Source organism: Sardina pilchardus, chromosome 6, assembly GCF_963854185.1.
Source record: "Sardina pilchardus chromosome 6, fSarPil1.1, whole genome shotgun sequence".
NCBI lineage: Eukaryota > Metazoa > Chordata > Actinopteri > Clupeiformes > Clupeidae > Sardina > Sardina pilchardus.
This window is the reverse complement of record NC_084999.1, coordinates 13474549-13497960: the sequence shown is the minus strand read 5'-3', so window position 1 is coordinate 13497960 and position 23412 is coordinate 13474549. Positions and strand designations below refer to the sequence as shown.

Here is a 23412-nt window from a genome sequence, read left to right as displayed (position 1 = left end):
CAAGTGTGTGTGAAAAGCATCTATCAATCTATGCTGTGAGTGCACTGTGTATCAAGTGTATTACAAATATTAAATGTTCAGACCTGGGATGATCATTGATCAATAATTTTTCCCGTTAACTATACAACATGGTCCATTAAAAAATAATACATTATTTAGCGTGCCACTAAAGTGGCTTAAAACCATGTAGTAAAACACTTTGGGTGCATACTCTGGAGACACGGAGAGATGGTAGAATTTAAAAAACAAAAAACAAAATTTTATTTAAACAGTGATCAGGTCTCAGTACCAATGTGCCTGTTAAAATCAAAATCAAAACAAAAGAAATAACAGGAATAAACTACAAACTTCAGGGAACAAAGATAACAGAGAGTCTACACAAACTTTATTTTCTTAAAAATACATTACCATAAAATAAAAAGTAGCAATAAAAGATATATATGTGGGAAGGGGGCGGGGATGGGTGGGGGTCAGAAGGGGAAACGAGGGGTAAAGCGTTTTGGCTCCCGTCTCTCGTGTTTTGACCAGCCTGGAGAGCTGAGTTAGGGGCGTGTTCGCATGTGTGTAGCAATGGGGCGATGGGTGAGGCGTGTGTATGGCGTGAATGGATCACGCACGGCAATGGGGGGGGCTATGTATTAGGCGTGTGCGTGTTTAAGTGTGTGTGTGTATTGTGTGTGTGTGTGAGGAGGATTGGTACACCTGAGGAGGTAGGAGGGCACGCACCCTCCACACAGCAGTTATGCAGCAGTCACGTGGGCACACGGAGAGCAAGAGAGAACAAACTAGTGCATCTGCGAGCGAGGAAGAACGGAAAGCTAAAAAAAGAGAAGGGGGAAAAAAGAAGAGTGTGGAGAGAGAGAAAGAGAGGTAGTGAGAGAAAGAGAGAAGCGAAGAGAGGTAGTACAGTGAGAGAGGTAGAGCGAGGCAGGGGGCAGCTACGGCTTCAGCACCTACGGGAAGAGCGAGGGGCTGGCTACAGTATGTCTACAAAGCAGAGATCCTCCCTCCTTTCAGTGTGACACCAGGCAGAGCTCTTTAAGGACAGTGTGTGTGTGTGTGTGTGTGTGTGTGGGCGCAAGTATGACAGTGTACATGCATGTTTTAAAACAGTAACAGACATCAGTGTGTCAATGTGTGTGTAAGCGCCTGTGCATATCTGCTCTGTGGAACATTCGGAGGGAAAGAGTGTGTGTGTGTGTGTGTGTCTGTCTGTCTGTGTGTGTGTGCGTGCACATTTGCCTGCGTTTGTGTGAAGCACACTACTTGGCTTTGCTGCACAACTGCCCAGTGAAAGAGCAGAGTCAGAAGTTATAGCATGTCCACAGATCTACATTGATCTCAGCAGTGTGTGTGTGTGTGTGTGTGTGTGTGTGTGTGTGTGTGTGTGTGGCTAGCTGGGCAGAAGGCCATTAACAAAGACCTCTTCCCTCCATGTCCAATAAAAGAAACCAGCTGTGTTGCCAGACACACACACACTTGATGCTTTACACCACCGTAGAGAACGCACCAGAGCGAAGTCCTGGAGAGGTAGATTCCCAGATACACAGCAGGTTGGGGGGGCTGAGAGCAAAGATCCTTTCAGTGTGTGTGAACGTGTGTGTGTGTGTGTGTGTGTGTGTGTGTGTGTGTGTGCGAGCGTGTGTGTGTGCGTGAGTGTTTGTGAGCGTGCAGGTTAAGAAAGGTGACCCTGTGTAAGTGTATACATCCATGTTTGGTCACAGATGCAAATAACTTCCCCCATTTACAGTAACACCAGACACACACACGCTCACACATACTAATCTAACACACACCGACAACTCTACTTCACGGGGCGCTGAATGGGAACATTGAGCCGGACGCCCAGGGGCTTGGGACTGGAGCAGAGGTGCCACTAGTGAGGCCAGCTCTTCAGCTACAGTGTTATTCTGAGTTGCAGGGGAAACAGAGGAGAGAGAGAGAGAGAGAGAGACAGAGGAGAGCAAGAAAGTAAGTACACTAGTCCACAACCACCCCCACTACCTCCTTTCAGTTCCCCCCAGTGTGAACTTAGCTTATGCAGAACACCACAATATACACATACGGTCCGTCACATTACAGGGGAGGAGCTGACCGCCAGCCAGTGGCCACCTCTGCTCTCAAAGGCCCCTGGGTGGCTACTTAACAGCAGGGGTCACTACAACCAGCACCAAACAGAGCCTTACTAAAGTCAGAGATAGGGAGGGGGGGCAACCAGTGCTATTGCTGAGCTGGAGAGGCATGGGGGAGAGGAACATGGTATCCCTGTCCATGTGCCCTGAGCTAGTAAGCCTGTGTGTGTGTGTGTGTCTGTGAGCAGAGAAGGGCATAAGGCCCTGAGAGAGAGAGAGAGAGAGAGAGAGAGAGAGAGAGAGAGAGAGAGAGAGAGAGAGAGAGAGAGAGAGAGAGAGAGAGAGAGAGAGAGAGAGAGAGAGAGAGAGAGAGAGAGAGAGAGAGAGAGAGAGAGAGAGAGAGAGAGGCTTGGTTAGAGCGGAGTCACCCACCAGCGAGGCAGTCAGCAGAGACAGGGGTCTGTGCCCACAGGGTTCAGTGTGAGCAAAGGAGGGGGGGGGGGGGGGGGTGGAGGGGGAAGAGGGGGACAGTTTTCGCTTTCTAAACAAGAGGCTCTAAAAATGACCAGAAACAGTGTGTGTGTTTAGTTCTCAGCCACGCGAGGCGGCACCGGCGGCACGGGTCCTACGACGGGCGCTGGAGGCATCCCATCGTGCGGTCCAGGCATCGGTCCTGGGTCTGAGGAGAGACAGACAGTGTTACTACCCACATCTTGGGTTCTTTCACCTAAAAACACCCTTTTACGATTTGAATCGATCTGAACTAACTATGGTGTCTGTTTCCTTACTTCGTGTTCCATAGGCTGCTACCCTAACGTAAATATGAAGGCAACGTAATCTGCCTGGACAGACATCTGATACCATAACGTAAATTAGACGGCATGTTAATCTGTATTCGCTGCCATCACCTGTCCAGCTGTTCTAACGGTCTGATCTATTGGTTTGGACAAACACCACCACACACAGATCCGAGTGAACAAAGGCAATGACCATCTGATCCACAAGAACCAAATTCTAGAGGCTCGTTGTGAACTCTACCACTGCTGATCATCACGCTATAGAGACCTAGCACAGCTGTGAGCAACATCATGATGATGATGATGATGATGATGATGATGATGATGAAGATGGGTGGGGGTACTTACACATGCCGTTGGGGGCTCCTGGGTGTCGTGGGCCCATCATGGGGGGCATGCTGCCCTGGGGGGGACCGCCAGGGGGAGGGCCGGGCATCATGCGGCCAGGCATCGGCTGACCTGGAATCATTGGTCCTGCACAGAGAGGAGACCACAAAATAAGCCAATCAAAGTGTTGCAGGTGTAAAGGTTAAAATGAGGGGGGTGGAGCTAGTCACACTTCCATATTTGAACACTTCCATATTTGGTAATGAGCTGAGCGAATAAGTCTCCGTGGCCCACTTGAGGAGGACACATGCATGCATGCATGACCATGACCTAACACACACACACACACACACACACACACACACACACACACACACACACACACACACACTACTGAATTAAACACATGGGCCTAGGGACAGAGTGCTCATTCATTATAGAGCACACGGTGCTAAAAGGCCACAGCAGGGCTGCTCCATGCCTGGGTCTGATCAGCACATGTGCACACACCTCCCCTTGCTGCTAAGGCCACAGCGCACACAAGACGCCCGGATTAACCAACATGTACAGGGCCTCTACATGAACCGCATGCCTTTTTAAGTCACAACGTCCTTGTGTGGGATCATACATCAGTGTTTCCCATACACTGACTTATTGTGTGGCAGCCCACTACAATATCAACATTGACTACCACACAATGACCTGCTATGTTGCACTATTTAAATGGGATGAAATATTTTCATTGTAGAGCACTATGCACTTTCACACAGCCTCTCCTTGTGTCTCTCTCTACAAACCTGCATGTACGTTTAAAAAAACATATTGTTGTTGGCACAGAGGACCACTGGCTAAATCCTGATTAAATCTGTGGTTAAATCATAACCGCGCTGCACAAATTTATGCTACCCCCCGTTATCCATTACCAGAAATAGAATGTAATTCTGTGGGAAACACTGTACATCACCTTGATGCACACCTCAGCACACAGCAGCACTAGACTTTTGAACACCATCCTTCTCCCCCATTTACATTGTCATCCACACACACAGACCTGGGTGCTTTCTCCCTATACCTTGGCGGTGCTCACCTGTGGCGGTTGGGTGGTGTGGTCCCATCTGGTGGTGCATGGGCGGGAAGCCGGGGTGCCCGGGCCCTCCGGGGTGGCCAGGGTGCCCTGGGTGCATGCCCGGCATGGGCCCGTGGGGAGACGGCCCGTGGGCGGGCGAGGGCGCGGCGGGTCCGTGGGGCCCGTGCGGGGGAGGCCCGTGGTGGCCCCCGGCGGCGGCGGCGTTCTGGGCTGCGGCGGCTGCGGCGGCCGCCTGCTGCTCCATCTGCTGACGCGCCTTCATCTCGGCGTACTTCAGCTGCTCCATGTGGAACGCCTGCCGCTCCGTCAACAGCTGCTGCCGCTGGAGCTCCAACTGAGATGGAGACAGAGAGAGGACAGAGAGAGAGAGAAAGAGAGAGAGCGAGAGAGCGAGGGAGAGGGAGAAAAGAGACAGATAGAGACAGAGATGGAGGGATGATAGGATGAGAGAGTAAGGTGGAGGGAGACAGAAATGCCGAGGACAGAGAGAGAAGACAGGGGGGAGAGGAGAGAGACAAAAGGGGAGATCAGAGTTAACGTCACTCTAACCTGCAGCTCAGCACTTTCACATTCCGCTCCTTGCTCTTGAAAAGTTGCGTGCATGCACAGCTGGAGTCTGATCAATCAATACAACAATCAACACTCCAACCCCCAAACGATGGGGTTGGATTTCTGGCAATGTGGAGACATTGTGGGTTGATTTGGAACCGAGCACAGCAGTTGGGACTGAAATGTGCCGTGTGAGTTCTAACATGGTACGTGATGGAGAATAATTACATCGTGCCACACTAAGAGAGATGGACTGGAGCGCTACTGTGGAGGGTCTCAAAAGGGACTTGAGGCCACTACTGCTCCCTGTGGCACGCCACACAGACAGGAGCAAGAGTTCTGGGGTTACAAAGAGGGCACAGGACCCCGAGGGTCATACCGGGTTTTTGGGTAAAAGAGTGTGTGTGTGTGGGGGGGGGGAATGTGTGGGTGTATGTGTGTGTTTATCAGGGTGTCTGAATTATGGATGTGCAGTGAGTATAAGGGTGTGTGTGTATAAATATGAGCGTGTTCAAATATGAGCGTGTGCGTGTGTGTGTGTTGGTAAGATAAGCAGATGGCTGATGAAGGCGTCCACAGTTAAATGATAAATAAGCAGCAGCGCTGGGCAGTGAAGGAAGAACAGAAGGCTAAGATGGGGGGAATAAAAACAGGGAAAAAAAGAGTGCAACTGCACAGAGTTATATAAAGCCTAATTCTTCATGCACTATTTACAGCTAGCAAACTGGGTTACTATCTACAGGCTCGCAACGCATCTCTGCTGCTCGCCTCGTCTGTTAGCCTGCGAGGTCAGTGAGTGCGCGCGCGCGCGCACACACACACACACACTTTAAGCCATGGCTTCTCTTAAGACGTGAATGTCTAACACTATTTTTGTATAACAAGGGGAATTCCAGGCGAGGTGATGTCACGTGTGTGTGTGTGTGTGTGTGTGTGTGTGTGTGTGTGTGTGTGTGTGTGTGTGTGTGTGTGTGTGTGTGTACTGGGCTAGACATGGCTTCAGCAGCACTAGTGAAAAGATAGGAGTCACGGAAGAATATCATTTCAAATGTTGACATTTGGTCAAACAGACAGCAAGAAGGCTATTTCACCGCTGCAGCCAACGTGCATGTTATGCATTGTATAATATTTCTGTTCTATTACTGTTGACAGATTGCCAAACAACACTTCCATTTTAAACAAATGTAACGGACAATAACCTTTCCCTATCATCTACTGCACCTAAATGAGGCTGTGACAAACAGCAACACTCCCTCCTGCAAATGAGCTGCATTAATTTAATGAAGCCTTGCATCTGATTAGCATAACTCAAGAGCCAAGCCGACAGGGTAGGGTGGGAGCGTTCACTACCTCGGGGAGGATTGGGTCGGGGCACACAACTTCAGAAGAGACGCAGTCATTTAAACAAAAACAGAACATGGTTATCTAATACAAGATGAGTCATCGTTCGGGTAACAGAAGTGAACACAAACAGTAAGAGGATTTGAGACGAGGCAGACGCAACTTAAACGTCTTGCAGGTCTGGGGGGGTGGGGGTCGGGGGCTGTGAAACCTCGTCACAGATTCAAACAAAAACACAAACAGACAGACAAGCACAATAGTGATGATGTGGCTCAGTGCGGTGTGCAGACATGGCTGGCCTTTACCTTCAAGTTAAAAAAAGCACCCATTTGCACGTGTGTGTGTGTGTGTGTGTGTGTGTGTGTGTGTGTGTGTGTGTGTGTGTGTGTGTGTGTGTGTGTGTGTGTGTGTGTGTAACTTGGTGGGTGGAAATGCAATTCTTCATACATAGAGTGGGCCGAATGGGTTGCTGTGTCTGTGTGTGTGTGTGTGCAAGCACTTACAGCTTCTTTCTCGCGGTCCATGATGGTCTCCAGCTCCTCAAAGTGTCGGAGCTTGATCTCCAGCTTCTTCATCTGCGTCTCCACCAGCAGGGCCACCAGAGACTTGATCTTCCTCTCCTCTACGGCCGCCAGGTGCTACAGGGCAAGAGAGTGGGGGCAGCGGAGGGAGAGAGAGGGGAAGAGAGTGGGGGGAGCGGAGGGAGAGAGAGGGGAAGAGAGTGGGGGCAGCGGAGGGAGAGAGAGAGTAAAATGGGAGAGGGTCATTTCATTGACTAGGACCAGGTTCATTTGCATAGCCCATCACATGCCATGAGTATGTTTTTAGCAATAAATGATCCTTAAAAAAGAAAATCAATCGTATTTTTTTTGCAATATGTGATTTGTAAAAAGAGATTGTTGTTTGCATCCTTCACTGTAGGGTACCTTGGCCTTGGTGGCAGCGGAGGCGAGAGCGGCGGCGGCGGCCGTGGCGATGTTTCCTTCGCCAATGTCCAGCTCCACCTTCTTCTTCCGGGCCTCTTCCTGCTCCTCCTCTCCCTCCTTCCCGTCCTCCGAGGTCTCCATCGACTCCTCCTTGTCTTTCTCTGAAAAAGTCACCGCCAAGTAGTCAGCACGCCGCTGAGGTAACATTCCACACAATGTTGAGGTGTATGGCTGCTTTTGAGCAGTGCAGGCAGGGTCTGGTGACACAGCTGCAACTCATCAAAACAACATTCATTTGCCGATCAGACAATCCTCTTCCTGCTGCCACTCTTAGAGCAATAAATCCAAAGACTGTCTCGCTACCGAGAGGAATCATAAAGGGATTTGCCAATGGAACGAAATGGCACGTAGTTCCGCACTCCTAAATGGGCGTATCCATTACGTCAAAGATAAACTTTTCTCTGAATGAGCAATAAGAAAAGATTAATATAATTTTTAAATATAATGTGTACTATTCTGTTGTCATTGAGTGTGATGCCAATCAAACACTCTTTCGGACAAAAGATACATCATTTAACTTTGGAGTTGGGACCTTGCTACTTCTGGACTCTTGACAGATGCAGGAAATTACCCTCTTAGGAATTGCCTCGCTTTATCAACCGTCTCTGGTAAATCGGAGGGTGCTCAATACACTGAGTTTTTGGAAAATATCCAAAAAGCTGCTATGCTATGGACGCAAGAAAAAAAAATCTCTGATGTCTGACAATGAAGTATTATCTAATCTCCTCTACTCTACTCAACCATGGAAAGCAGAAGTCGAGTGGCTTTCCAGAAACCCCAGACCTCAGTGAACGTGGAACAGAGAGAGGCCCAGCCAGCAGCCCATTGAGTGTGTGACAGACAGCGCCGGGGCCTGATTGCCTCTAATCCCGGCTGGGCTCGCCTCCATTCGCTCATTCGGTCGCTCTGATTTGGCAGCGCCGGCGCTCCTTACCTCTGCTCTTCTCCTCGCCGCTGTCGTTCTCCTCCTCCCCTCGCTCGGACGCCTCCGCCCCCTCCGTCTTCACCTTCTCGCCCTCCGCCGGACGCTCCGACTCGCCGGGCTTCTCAGCCTCCTCCTTGGACTCCGCCTGGGGGAAATTCGGGAAGAGGAGAGGAAAACGGGGTGAGACAAGTGGGGAAACGAGCGAGATGAGACCGCTGACTGCAAAGGGGATGCCAAGACAGAGTCTTGGCCTTGTTAAGCAGGTTTGATTGGTCTCCCGTGAAGTCACGTTAGGAATTTTATTCCAACTTCAAGGGACTACGCTGGTATGAACTAAAGCAGAATGTCACTTAGTGTCCTTCCCCACTGGGTTCCTTATGAATAAGACTAACAGGAAGGCTCATCAGTAGTAGGTGTCCTCTACCCTAAATTAAGATACAATATCAGGCTGCCTTAGGGGAAAATAAACATTTCAAACTTAGTCGGGATGACATGGGCAATTCAGGCTAGTTTACTCTGGGCCATTTCTAAAACCATATGTCTGGGAGCACTTCATGATGGGAACCCATAAAAGAGGAATAAAGTGGGCAACACGACTATAAATACAAATAAAACTGAAGCAAGGCACAGCCGATTGTGACTTGTCCAGAAAAGTCTCTGCCACTTCTGTGAGCTCTCGAGCACGACCGGTCGGCCTGCTCACCTTGTCAGGCTGCTGGGCGTCCGTGGAGTCGGTGTCCATTTTCTCGGAGTCACTGGCCTCTGCAACACAAGCACAGAGGGACGCATTGGAAAAAACAGTCGGACAAATTAACAGGACGCAAGTGGAAGAGAGGAGTGGAATCTAATGGGGAGGAAGAGGAGGAAGAGGGTGAAGAGGAGGAGGAGGAGGGTAGAGGGTGGGGATGGGTGAGTGAGCTGATGCAGGCTAATGCTGTTTTCACCGTTTCACAAAGTGCACCGCGCATTAACCCGACACTAAAACACACCCAGCGCGCCCAAACACGCCCCCGGGGCCAGTTTACTTAGCGGCCAGTCGATAGGCTTTCCCCACCGCCACAGCCCTGACAGAGGCACACCACACACACACACACACACACACACACACACACACACACTGCACTGGAGGACACCGCGGGAGAGCGGCCCGTGTGTGTGTGTGTGTGTGTGTGTGTAAGAGATTCATGTTGGGCAGAGCCAGTGAGGATCTACGAGGTGGGTAAACCCGTCTGGACTGGCGGTGATAAACGGCTGTAGAGCGCGGCTGGGCGGTGAGCGGAGGAGTGAAGTGACCCAGCACAGAGTGGACCCATATTTAACGTGACCGCTCCGCAGCACAGGGTGTCCGGAACAGAGGCAGGACTCAGATTAGAGAGAGAGAGAGACAGAGAGAGAGAAAATGGACAGAGAGAGAGAATGAGAGTGTATGTACACTACAGAGGTTGGCAATGAAAGATAGATAATACTATCCACGGAAACGTTGTGCATATCACCATTATTATTCACACAGCACTTCTGTAGCGCAAACCTCAAGGTGATAGTTAAGGCCAACAGGAAGATAAATGTGCCCATTAAGACTTAAATGATCTGACCCATTTCAGACTTTACGATGGCAGTTTAGGCACTTTGAAGGCCGCTGGTGAAACAGGGAAGCCCAGAAGCCATAAGTGTGTTGTTATTAGTGGCACAAGTGGGACACAGCACAGGCCTAATGATGGAGCTGCATAGATGTGGTCCCACGGCTTATGAGATGGTGTTGCTATTAGCAGTGGGGAGAAGTGTGCACACCAAACAGTGGATTTGCCTTATGTGTCTTTTCATCATCTTTCACAGTTCTGTTTGGCCATTAAAATGCAAAAAAGAAAAAAGGAGTTTTCTAACTAACACGGGGCCAACACTGTTTCCAAAACCTCTCTGTTTGAGGGGCTCAACACTACAGTACAGAGCAGTAAGCTTGAGAGACATCATTGGAACAAGTGTTGCAGTTTAAAACCCAAATGCAGAGCTGTGGACTCCCTGCTAGTTGCACGGTAAGAGGCGCGATTCAAATAAATCTTTTCATTACTCCACACGCGGCTCTTTAACAGCCGGGAACACACTGGGAATGATTGGCCTGGGGGGGGGCAGGGGAGGGGGGAGAGAGAGTGTGTTTTGCCAAGAGGCCATGCCATGTCAGTGTGCTGACAGCGCTGGGTGATGATGGTAGCTGTGGTGTGATGTTCACGGGCATGGGGCTAAGCAACGTGTCTGTTTGTCTGTGTGTGTGTGTGTGTGTGTGTGTGTGTGTGTGTGTGTGTGTGTGTGTGTCGGACCCTCAAAATGTCAAAACCATCGAGCTTTGGCAGCTGACTATATTAACCTTTGAACCAGGGCAGAGCTTTTTGTGAGGCTTTGTACATGTGTGTGCGCGTTTATAAATGTCCATCAATATAAAAAGCTGTGTGTGTGTGTTTTAGCTGCTCCCTGCAGAGTGTCTGTGTGTGCAACTGCTGTTATGCATGTGCATATTTGTTTTGAGCAAAACCAAGCGTGTATATTTTTGCTCTGTGTGTGTGTGCACATTGAGTGGCAGTGTGTGTGTGTGTGTGTGTGTGTGTTAGTGTGTGTGTGCTCCGAGTGTGGCACACTGAGCTCACACTCGACTGACCCACTTTTAGCCACCCACCCCCTCCCCATCTGCTGCTGCTGCTGCTGCTGCACTAATCTGTGCGTTGCCACGGCAGCCAGCCTCTCTCTTTCTCTCTCTCTCTCTCACTCACACACACACACACACACATATATATATATATTCGCCTCTATGTTGCCCCTCTCTGGCCAAATCCTCTGTGCACAATGACACACACATCATCCATGACCACTGTGGGTGTGCAGGACACGGACTGAAGGCACACTGGCAGCCCCAGGTTAGCGGTCACATCCACCCTAGTGTCCCCTGCGTGGTCCCGCTCTCGTCCAGCCACATGATGGAGCAGTGGGACAGCTGACCGGCCCAGACTGAAGCTCAGGGTGATGCAGCGGTGTTGAACGCAATACCGCTTCCACGGGCCATCAGAAGGTGAGCTCTGGAATGATTGACAGGTGGCTCCAAAAAAAAGAAAATCACCTCCCCGTAGAGCCCCTAAAACCCACACAAGCTGCCCCCGCCCATTCATACATCCTGAAATAATCTGAAATCGGATATAATCTGAAATATGTATTAGGACAAATAAATAATCCAAGTTGATATTAAGCAACAAGGCGGGAAAAGCTTAATCTGTGCATGCATTAGTGGTGGGGCAGGCAGCAGATAGCAGAGCTGCAAACCAGTAGACAGGCCGAGGTGGCTGCAGCCTCCACCCATGATGACTGCATGTCCCTCAGTAGCTGCAGCTCAGATTAACACTGCTCAGCTGCTGCTCCCTGCTGGACACCAGAGCTACTGCACATATGACCAACAACAAGGTCTACAGCCGCTGCTGCATTTGTACTGGATGCAGGGCTCTGAACGTGGAAAGCCGGTACGGTCCGGTACTGCTTACCACTAAAAAAAATTCAGTGGCAGTAAGCAGTATTGGAGAGGACAGCAGCTGCCTGCCAACAACAGGGCTACTCTCTCACGTTGAGCGTGAGATTCATGCAATTGACAAATCTCACTGACTCAGGCCACACATGCCTCACGTACATGTTGGAGACTTCCATGTTGACACTTACACCAACACCGCCCACAGCTTTGGGAAAACGCACCAGCAAGCTTTTCCTTTCTGAACTCTTCTTTCTAGCTTCCCCTGATGTATTTGTATATTTGATGCAGTTTTCTTTTTTACAGACATCAGTGCTCCAATTCACATGTCAGGTGAATTAAAAAACATGCACACTGGGGTTAGGAGGAGAGAGGGGCCTTCCAAAGAGGGTAGGGAAAGAAGAGCATCACATGCTTGTGTGCAAGTGTGTGTGTGTGTCCGTGTGTGTCCGTGTGTGTCCGTTACCGGTCTTCTCGGGCTCCTCGGGGGCAGTGCCGGCGATGCCGCTGCTCTCCAGGCCGAAGGCGGGGTCCACCTTGCCCGTGTTGCGGGCGGCCTCCTGCACCTTCTTGACGTGGGCCTCCACCAGCTCAGCGGGCACCTCCTCACGCACACGCGAGAACTCCTCTGCAGGGAGGACACGGAGAGGAGGGAGAGGAGGGAGAGAGTTGGTACTGAATTATGCATCATCTACTGAGAAAATAGCCAAAGAGTAAAGGCCAGAATATACTCACAGTAATTTGTGTAGAAATCAACAAGACAAAACTGACACACTATTGTGTGTACACTAGCAATATATCGGCCTAATGTCAGTAAATGATACAACATTAAGCAATGGCAGTGGCCTATATTTATCTGCTGCGTGACATCAAATGTGCACCAGCTACATGTGCTGTTGTGCCTGCACTGGCACATGCAGAGATCGTGCTATGAAGGGCTGAAAGATTTGCAAACGGGCCAGTTTCTTGGTCATTGTGAATATTTTTGTTTCCCTACCAGTAAAGGGTAAAATTAACAACACAAACTAAGATTACAAATTAAAGAAATATCCGTAGAGGCATTTGCAATCAGCCAAATTGTTATTTTGAACCTTGATACCAGCCCAGAATTTCAAAATCAGTGCATCCTAGTGTACACACACACACACGCACACACACTTACCGAGGGCAGCTCTGGCTGCAGCGGCAGCCACGCGAGGGTCCACCACGGAGGCCAGGAAGGCGACGGTGCTCATGACGGGGTTCCCGGACTGGCTGAAGGGCACGGGCTGGTAGGCCAGCGGTCCCATGGTGGCCTCGGTGCTCTCCAGGTACGGGTCCTCGATGGGCAGGCGCAGGAAGTGCAGGATGCACTCGTCCTGTGTGCGGCTGCCCACGTGCTCCGACACCTTGTTCCAGTCGTCCTTGTACATCTCCAGAGCCTGAGAAAGACAGAGGGAAAGTACAGATAGAAAGAGAGAGAGATAGAGCCAAAGACACAGGAAGAGGGGAATTGTAAAATATAATACCAGTGAGACAGACCACAGAGGAAGTCAAAAGCTTAAGTTCTGAGCCGAGTGGTAAACAATTTTATTGAAGCCACAAGGCCAGAATCAGCAATGGTAATTAGGCTGTCTGCCTTGATGACCCAGGGTCTACCTCTGCCTGTGTGTGTGTGTGTGTGTGTGTGTGTGTGTGTGTGTGTGTGTGTGTGTGTGTGTGTGTGTGTGTGTGTGTCTTAAGAGAGCAATGGACACTCACCTCAAGAAGGAGCAGGGTCTCCTGTTCAGTCCACTCCCTTCCAGACTTGCTCGGCTGTAAGGGCAAAATGAATCAAGTTATTATTGCATATAGATACATGTGTATTCCTATACATCTTTCAGATTAAATGGTTGGAGTGCAGGCATTCCATCAGTGCTGAAAATCTTTAGCTGGCTGAGGGTAAACAGAAAACTAAACTCAGTTACACTTGTTCTTTATTACGCAGACACTACCATCCACAGAGACTAACTGGACAGATTTCAAATACACATTCAATCAGCGTGTTTGCTGGCTGGGAATTAAACTTAAACTTAGAAAAAAAAGACTTTTATTTATTCCATACTTTAATCTGTGTATCTGATCTGACGTTTTTTGGTAGGTCTCTAGCAATACAGACATTTTGAAGAAGAGCAGGGCCTTAAAAATCACTAAAATGTAATAAACGGCTGATGACTGGATACTCGAGTGTCTGAAACTGAAACTCTCGCCTCTCACCTTGGCAGGCTTCTTGGAATACATGTCTGTCCGGAGGCCAAAGTTCTGCATGTCACTGTGCTTGTCTTTAAGCTTATCTGGGAAGTTCAGCATCTGCTGGGCAGGCGGCACCTACACACACACAAACACACAAAGGATCTGTGATATGGCTGCACCGTTATAGGAAAAATGCATTACAGCTATGCTTTTAACTGAACACTCAATGAGGCAATGCATACGCTAGTTACAAACACACAAAGCTAGATAAGACCTTATAAGTGTTCTGGGTAGGCAGGTAAAAACCATAACCTACTTCAACTATGCTAAGAGCACACATTACTCTCTCTAATGGCTGCAATCCTAGTACTGACCTGTGGGGGGCGGTGGTGCAGAGGCACCAGGCCTGAGGGGGTGTCAGCCAGCACGTTGAAGTGGGGGGTCGGGGGTGGGCCCATGGGCAGTGGCCGGCTCTCTGCGTCCACCTGGTAGTTGATCAGTCCCCACTGCTCCAGGAAGGCATGGACCCTGAAATGGACCAACAAGATGTAGCGTTAACTAAGCGGGACACGGCGACTCAAGCTCACATGATCTCCTGAACACAGCATTGAAGCACGAGACGAGGCGAGGCGCTGCATGTTGTTCTCCCGCTGGTGGAAGGAGCCAACACCGAGCTAGCATCATGAGACAGCTCTGAGCAAGGAGAGATCTCACATCGGATAGGGAGGGAAGGAAGCTTTAAAACACACTGACACACACACACTGACACACACACACTGACACACACACACTGACACACACACACTGACACACACACACTGACACACACACACACACACTGACACACACACACACTGACACACACACACACTGACACACACACACACTGACACACACACACACTGACACACACACACAGGTTTCAGGCTCTATGACCTTGGGGCCCACCAGACGGAGGGCGATCTCACCTCATGACGGCACAGACGTCCCCGGTGAGGTTGCGGCGGCAGGAGGTGGAGGTGAGGTACTCCTGCGGGTTCAGGCGATAGGTGTCGATCATGAAGTTGCGGTACGCCAGGTATCTGAAGGAGAAAGGACAGAAACACGGCCGAGGACGTTAGACTCAGTTCTTGTGTCCGAGACGGTACGTGAGATCAGACAGTCAGAGGTAGGAAAGCTAGACACACCAACAGGATGTACTGCACATCACTACTTAAACACATAGCACATAGCTCATTGTGTAAATACATTGATATAGTGAGAGAGTGTGTGTGTGTGTGTGTGTGTGTGTGTGAGAGAGACCAGGAGGACTCACATCTCTGGAGTTTTGGATCTGTTCTTGCCATTGAAGAACTCTGGCAGAGCCCTTCGCTCAATCTCATGGATGCTAAGGAGAGAGGGCATGTGACAGTTAGACCACAACCACCACTGCACTGAAACACAATCCCGCTCTTCTTAAGCTGTCAGATCTGATGTTCATCTACAGATCATTCAGCTGATCACTTATGTCTCTCATGAACTGTCCTCACACAACTCTTCCTTTTCTGAAAGTGAAAAAGAATGGACTACACAGACATAGGATAACTAAATAAATTGATTTGTTTCTGTAATTAGATCTTCAGCAACGATTGTCCTCACTGTTACTTGCAAGCAATCCTGATTTGACGCGATCGAAGCGTTCCTACAGCTTTATTGCTTCGTCTAACTCGATCACTTTCGAATCAGAGTGAAATCCACATTGATAAATGACAGTATGCCTTAGATATGCCCATGTTCTGTCATCAGAAATCGGGGCCACTGTTTCTCACCAATTATAGTCGAACCAGGCGGCGTAGCTGGGAATGATGATGTGGTGGGTCTGCTCGGTCACGTTGTCCTCACCGGAGTCCAGCAGGCGGTTCACCTCAGCCTTGCTCTGCTCCTCATCATCCTGGAATGAGAGACGGACTCCTTAGTTTATGTTGTAACTTGTGAGGTTTGAGAGACGGACTCCTTAGCTTATGTTGTGAGGTTTGGAGGAATCAGACTATTCGCCCTCAATATATCAAACTCTTGTTATAGTGTTTAAAAAACGCAAACCCTCCTCCTAATCTTTCCATCTGTGTGTAACATCCTGTACAATCAATAAGCATTCTTATTGTGACTTCAATGCTCGTCTATAATTACACCAGAACTGTTGCTGCTTTTACCTTGCCACCAGACACCACTGAACCATCCTCTTGCTCATCTGAAAATTATTGGCAAAATGAAGGAGATTAATAATAATGCATCAATATTGTACTAATCAATTATTACTGACTGCTTAATTCATATTTGATGCCAGGGCTAATAAAGGAAAGCATGCACAGACAGACAGACAGACAGACAGACAGACAGACAGACAGACAGACAGACAGACAGACAGACAGACAGACAGACAGAGACAGACAGACAGAACCTACCCAAATCGGCCACAGTCCCTCCCTTCACTGGGGTATTTTCACTGTCTTTCTTCTGGTTGACTGCATGGACCAATCCAGGAGTGCGCACGTGCACGTGAGGGAGAAGCCAACGAAGGACAGGATAAAAATGGAACAAGCAATTACTCTACCTACACCAACAAAGGCCCTTCAGAAGGCAACAGTGTGTTGACGACTCAGAGAAGCCAGAGGCCTGTCAGAGTAATGTGGGACAGCACCGAAGGGACATTCTATGCACAAAAGGATAGCACCCGCCTCTTTTAGACAGACACTTCTACAGGAAAGACAAGACAGCACTGACGACATGTATTCCTCAAGCCAATGAGCTGATAACTTGCTGTCTTTTCAGTGGATTTTTGGAAACACTAAAATAAACCCTACTCTCGAAATTAGAGACATTTTCTAAAATTCTAAATTTCCCTATGCAACCACGGCATAAGCCAACTATTTACATGAACTGACTAGGAGGACTGGCCATTGGCAGTTTGAACCAGCTAGGTGGGCGGCGTGGGCAGAATAGCAGACCGTTACTGACCGGCCTTGGGCAGCGCAACCTCCTCCATGCCAGGCACAGGCGACGGGTCCTCCATGTCCTTGGTGAGGTCATCGTCCTGCTCGTCGTCATCACGATGCCCTCGGCGTTTCCAGTGCAGACCAGGGTTCCTGACAGACACAGCCAAGCAGAAGCATCAGCATAAGCAACAACAACAACAAACATAAAAGCCAACAGCCAACTGCTCAAATAAAACAACCTTTCACAGGCTCTCTATGGGGCATGTGGATAAAGCAGACAGGCGTTAACTCAAACAGGATTTTCTCCATCATGTCTCCTTCATCCGAGTCCCTTTCTGTCACAAGTTGAACAGCAGACTACCGCGACTCTAAATCAGCCCTTCTTGCTGCTCTTTCTTGAAGGGATTCTCGCTCATATCACATCACAACTGAAATTTGCTCAATCTCTTTCTGAGTCCTGTGTGGCGCAGGGGCGTGCTGACTCTTACCCTTTCTTGCCCCCTTTCTTGCGGGACTCGGCGGGGGTGGTGGGTGGGGACGGCGAGCGCCTCCTCTTCTTGCCTCCGGCCATAGACTTGCGGTCCTTGCGATCGGGTGTACGGGAAGACTGATCAGAAGCGTGGGGGTGAAGGATGAGAGAAAGAGCGAGAGAATGAGAGGATGGAACGGCTCCTACGCTTGGCAGGGAGGGAGGGAGGGAGAGAGGGAGGGAGGGAGGGAGGGAGGGAGGGACGGGCCGGCGAGTGGAGGGTCAAGGGTGGCAGGAGAGAGGAGGATGCAAGGTGGCGACGAAGGTGGAAGAAAAGAGGAGCTTGAAAGGATGGGTGAAAAAAAGATGACAACAGCAAAAACCACAACACACACACTGAAGCATGCAAGGTTCCATCACCACCCCACCACCCCCCAAAACACACACACACACACACACAGACACACACACACACACCTAAACCTGAGCAGTATGCACTGAGCAATTTGCTGAATAAGCAAGTGCCACTGAAAACAGGTCCCACTGAAAACACACACACACACACACACACACACACACACACACACACTAGGGCTTTGACTCCGAACTTCGTTATTCGAATATAATTCGAATTTTTGAAAAATATATGATATTCGAACGAATTTTAGGCAGCTCTTAATATTCGAACCTGTTATGGGCATTATTTTTTTGTACAGTGTTTGCATGCAAACATTGTTTTCAATTCAGATTCAGCAGCTTTCTCACATCTGGTAAAGTCGTGAATCACGAGCTCATTAGCAAGGCTATTACTAGTCATCTGGGCTCCTGTGATGTTAGCGAGTGAGCTTACTGTTGACATCTCTTGAGTTAGGCTACGGAATGGAAACAACTTGAACGTTATTAAATTCCGATCTTGCCATTGACAAAGACATAGACTATTCATATGACGACTTCACCTCTTTAATTCAGCTGTCTGGTTGAAGCTCTAAAATATTGTAAACAAAGTAGCATAGGTGGCTAGCTTCTCATAATACTCTACTGGTTTGACTATTCAGTTTCCCCGCGTGTGTGTAAGTTTCAAGGCAAACTAATAGTAACTTCCTCATTGGGACAGGCCTTGGAGTTGGAAGACATTGGTATTGAGATGGTCAGTCAACTTGAATGCAAGAGTTTTAATCTGTGCAGCATGCTAATCATGCTAACCGGATAATTTAGCTTGTTGTCTTCTATGCGTCATTGATTTCACGATTGTGAATGTTTAGGATGCATGTCGACGGACGGGTGTCCATAGAGCGCGCATGTGGGAGGACGAGAGAAAGCGGGCCATGGAGATTGAGTTTAGGCAAGTTGTACGCATAGTGCCTCCACCCGGGCAAGGTTATGTGCATCGGTGCAATCAAGCTTCCAGGGATCTCGTTTTCATGGAGACAGACGCGGTGTGCACGGAGTTGAGGGGCTGTGTACGTGTGTGTGTGTGTGTGTGTGTGTGTGTGTGTGTGTGTGTGTGTGTGTGTGTGTGTGTATGTGTTTGTGAGAGAGAGAGACACACAGATGCATGAGTGACAGAGAGACTGAGGGAGAGCAGGTTAAGGAAATTCAGCTTAACGAATGCTGCGTGTTTTTCAATAGCGTAAAAATAATGGTCAAAATATTATTAACAAATATTCGAAGACATTCGAAGTTTGATATTAATAAACAAACGAACTTCGAATATGATTTTTGGCCAAAAGTCAAAGCCCTAACACACACACACACACACACACACACACACACACACACACACACACACACCTTCCTTTGGTCCTTACCTCCTCTTCGCGAGGGAAGATGCGCTGGCGGAAGAACACCGGCTTCTTGTTCTCGTCCATCTCGTAGTCCTCCTCGGTCACCCACTCGTTGAAGTTGTCCGTGTCCAGCACCCATTTGGCGTGCACCTAGGTGGGGGCAGGGGGAGAGGACGGGACGGGACGGAGAGGAGAGGAGGACAAAGACAAGGGGGTGAGACTGAGCTCCTGAGCAAAAGGCCCCGGTGTAGAGTGTGTCAGAGATCAACACGGCGATGGAAACACTCCGTCACACTCACCCTCCAGGGCTTCTCAGAGCTGGGTGGGTCTTCCACATCCGCATCCACATCACTGGTAGACACCCAGGTGTCATAGCTGCGTACACACAATATGGGGTGAACATCCATTTTCAATGCATCAAAAATACACAAAGGACAGTAGCATTTTCTAAATATCAGTTCTTGCCGTCACATATCCTACATAAACCACGCCTTCATTATACAAAAAAAAAAAAAACATCTATAAATTAAGTGCATATAAAATGTCTCGTTCCACTCATGCAGTGCTAAGCATGTGTGAGACATCTTGTAACAAAAAGCCTGAGGTTTACTTTAGGCATTAGAGGAACATAAAGCAAACTGCACCACCAAACGCTTGCGATCTGCAGAGCCATCACGAGTGAATACAAAAAGCTGAACCGCTGCAATCACATCACATCTCACCTGTCCGGAGAATAGCCCCAGTGGATGAGCACCTGCTTATCCTTACGCATGACGGGACGCAGCCACTCATCTGAAAAACATCACATCACACACACACACACGTTTCTTATCTCCACTCTGCTATGAATAAAAACAGATGCATTAAGCGGTCTAGTGCAACAACTAGAGACACACTTTGTCAGGAAATCATGCATTCTTCAACATGCTGTGTGGATTCTTTTCCCTCAGACTGAACATAAGGCATAATAAGGCATTACAATGGGATGGGTATACAGCACAAAATTGTGTGTCCGGCTGTATTATGCTGAGAGTCTGAATGTCTTATCAGCATGTGCAGCTTGCTCCTCACCGTCAAGTTCACTGTTTGATCTGATCAGTATGTGCTTTTATTAATCACTGACCAATAACCAGAAGTTTTTGTTTGAGTGGTGGGATTGTTTTCAAGGTCAATGCTGTGGTGTTAAAGTGCAGAAGAGGAAGGCTCACCTTCATCCTGTTGTGAAGGGGATGGGAGAATGATGTGAGTGGCTTTGGACTTCTCCTCAGTGATGGTTCCCTAAACAAAAACATTGTAAGTTTCAAAAATAGCAGGGGGAAAAACACACAAGACATTAAAAATGCAGGTCATTTAAATAAATTAGAAAACAACTGTCTCCCCTGTACAGTAAGATCAAATGAGACTCTAAACAGAAGCAACATGATCATATCCCAGAGGATGAATTAAAAATGAATAATATGAAATAAATTAATATATTTACCATTATTTCCCACTACAGCTCTTAACGGTAAATACACTATGTGCAGCTTCTACAACAGGCTACATGAAGATTCCTATTACATTTCCTAAAACAGAGCAAACATACATCACATGATGCTTGTACCTGATGCCTTTTGATGATGTCCTTCAGTTTGCTGACTTGTTTTTGCTCAAGGTCGGATGAAAGATACACAATTGGGCGGGTCAGGCAGTTATTCTGAAAAACACAATGACATTTTATCTAGTGACATCCCTACCCCATCTTACATTTATATTTATTCATTTAGCAGACACTTTTTGTCCAAAGCAACTTACATTATTAATTATATTACAAGGGCCATTGTGCCCAGACCAACTTGGTGTTAAGTGCCTTGCTCAAGGGTGGTAGCAAGGAATTGAGCCCTCAATTTTTCAGGCTATTGCATACTAGCCCAGCTCCTTATCCACTATGCTACCACCACCCACGATATCTTGTGACATTCTTCACTTTTGGTATAGACATTCTCCTGTCCTCAGTCAAGCACCAAGTCTATCTATGCATCATATTTACCTGTACCAGGGTCTTCTCAACATTCATGAACATCTCTACATTCCTGTCCATCCTGGAAGGGTTCTGCAGGTCAAACCTTCGCCTATAGTCACACACAAGGTGGCACAGTTAGGAGGATGAAAGCTAGGCTTTAAGCATGAGCAACTCAACACCTGCATCACTCTACCCTCCCTCATTAAGTCTTACTCACCAGCCCTGTTCACTCTTAAATTTGTAGGCAGACCCCAAGATGTGACATAAGGCACCTCCTGCCTTGAAGTCAAGGAAGCTTTTAGCCTGAGTGGAGAAGAGATATACAAACCAAAAATGGTTAGTGCATGAACATTTCTCTCACACCCCTTTTTTTTCATTTACGATTTATGCAACTGATCTGGTATGCCATCAGTCAGTAACAGCTGAAAATGTACTTGGTACACACAAAGCTTACCAGTTGTTACCGCAGTTATCAAAAAGTCAGAAAGTTTATTTATATCACACATTTCATACACAGAGGTCATTCAATGTGATTTACATAAACAAAAGCAAAAAGTAATAGCAAGAAAAAGCATAGAAGGGCAAAAGTTGTAAAAATGTTTATAATCTTGTAGAAGAACTCACGGGTAGTTTGGTGAGGGCTGGGTTGTTCACCCTTCGGCCAAACGCATCCTCCTGGAACTGCAACAGCTGGATGACCAACCCAGCCAGAGACTTGCTAGAAGGGTTGTCAGTCTGGACATACTACAAACCAGAATTGTGAAGACACACAAAAAAATGGTGATTTACTGAAGAACACAAAGTAATTCAATAAATAGGGTCCATCAATAGTTAAATCAGTGCATAATGATCAATGGTCAAAAGAGTTTCCTCGATATGAATAGTTTAAAAGTAATACAGTGTCAAGAAGGGGCCCTTCAGGGACGTCCTCTTATGTTTACATGACCATTAGAAAATAACTACAAACAGTTTAGGGACGGGTCTTTTGTCTGCGGATAGTAAGACATGATGCCCTTTTTGTTTTTGAAATCAAGTCACTCATCGGTAGTTTAAACAGTCTCCTTTGTTTGAACGACAAATTGCCATAAACAACCGTCACCAGAGAATGAATTCGTTATTTACAATCTTTCTTTTCTCTCCTCATGGCGGAAAACAGGTTTTGAGCTGGTTGTAGACACAGACCATTGCTAGCGTCCGTCAATTTTTCATTTCATTCAATCCCATGATCTGCCAGACGTTAGCTAGCGGTTTGCTAATATTAACAGGTCAGGAAAACGTTAGCTAACCATAATCAGCCACTGACTGTGCAACAACACACATTCCCAAAATATTACTTTATCTAGTCCTAGAGGGAACCGACATACAATTCGTATCGATTAGAATATTTGGATTAACTGAAGTTAGGTTGTCTCCCGACTTGACTACACTGGGGGGTGGGGGGGAGAAATATCAAAGAGCCGTCTCTCAACCGTCTGTTAAGTTATCCATAACGTTAGCTCTTAACCGTCTGTTAAATTACCCTTTACCTTAGCCTTTAAGCGCTAGCTGCTCAGCTAGGACAGTTAGCAATGCATGCTGCTCTCTGTGTTTGTGATGTGACACATTCAGACTTTCTCCTACACATACAGACCATTTAAATTAAAAAACGGCCCCAAGAAAAACGACACGTACAGTTTTGGTCTAAATGAGCGGGCAAGCTTCATTTCCAACACCGTTTTCTTGCAGCGACCAGCCAGCACGCTACACAACCGTTAGCTGAAGTTTGTGAGCTAACGCTAGCCAACGTTAAGCATGTAACGTTGTCAAAACATTAGCTTGCAAGCTAGCTGATAAATACTTTTAGAATGCCCGTCTTGTAGACCTTGGCAAGAGTAAGCGTCACATTTCATGTCAATGACTGTGCAAAATACTGTGCAAAGCCACTTCGCTTTAGCACAAAACTTCCATAACAAAGTTGCTAGCAGGATCTGAAGGAACATTTCTATTGTGTGATGGTAGCTAGCGCGGGCCTTTCGATCAATGGAGGCTAGCTAGCATTTTAGCTTAGACCAGAGGATGGCCAACCTTTTTGTAGTGCTTCCCGATCCACTGGCGCACCGACTCCAATTGATTAATAGTTTCTGAATTCTCCCAATATTTTGAAGATGGCCCTCCATCTTTCTTCCTCCCGATAGCAGCTCCTGAGCCACTTTGACTGGCTGCTGCTCCTCCAGAACCAGTTCCTCCTGCTGCAGTCGCCGCTGTCGCCATTGTTTCTTGTTTGGTGCCCCTCTCCGGTCTCTTCCACAGCGACACACACCACACAAGTTTAAAAATGAAACTGCGCAGTCGCGGATTTAGTGGGCGGACTGAGTTTGGACATGTTAAATGTTAAGTTTACGAGCCTGCCGC

At 48.0% G+C, this 23412-nt stretch overlaps 1 protein-coding gene across 2 annotated transcripts; it reads right to left on the bottom strand.

Annotated features, from left to right (window-relative positions):
- Window positions 1–232: 232 nt before the first annotated feature.
- smarcc1a (SWI/SNF related, matrix associated, actin dependent regulator of chromatin, subfamily c, member 1a) lies at window positions 233–23324 on the bottom strand. Of its 2 annotated transcripts, none has more exons than XM_062538524.1 (28): window positions 23086–23324; window positions 21646–21765; window positions 21239–21324; window positions 21049–21130; window positions 20623–20715; window positions 20228–20297; window positions 19742–19811; window positions 19319–19394; window positions 19044–19169; window positions 17255–17373; window positions 16789–16916; window positions 16236–16295; window positions 15984–16021; window positions 15603–15724; window positions 15110–15181; window positions 14763–14876; window positions 14169–14322; window positions 13819–13929; window positions 13324–13377; window positions 12746–13004; window positions 12050–12211; window positions 8788–8846; window positions 8094–8229; window positions 7100–7260; window positions 6677–6811; window positions 4284–4617; window positions 3218–3343; window positions 233–2751 (listed from the first exon to the last, which is right to left on the bottom strand). In XM_062538524.1, the coding sequence occupies exons 1-28, from the start codon at window positions 23269–23271 to the stop codon at window positions 2657–2659; spliced, it is 3348 nt and encodes a 1115-aa protein (XP_062394508.1). In that variant the 5' UTR covers window positions 23272–23324; the 3' UTR covers window positions 233–2656. The 2 variants fall into 2 exon arrangements, with proteins under 2 accessions (XP_062394508.1, XP_062394509.1); XM_062538525.1 differs by having other exon boundaries at window positions 17255–17349.
- Between the last annotated feature and the right edge of the window lie 88 nt (window positions 23325–23412).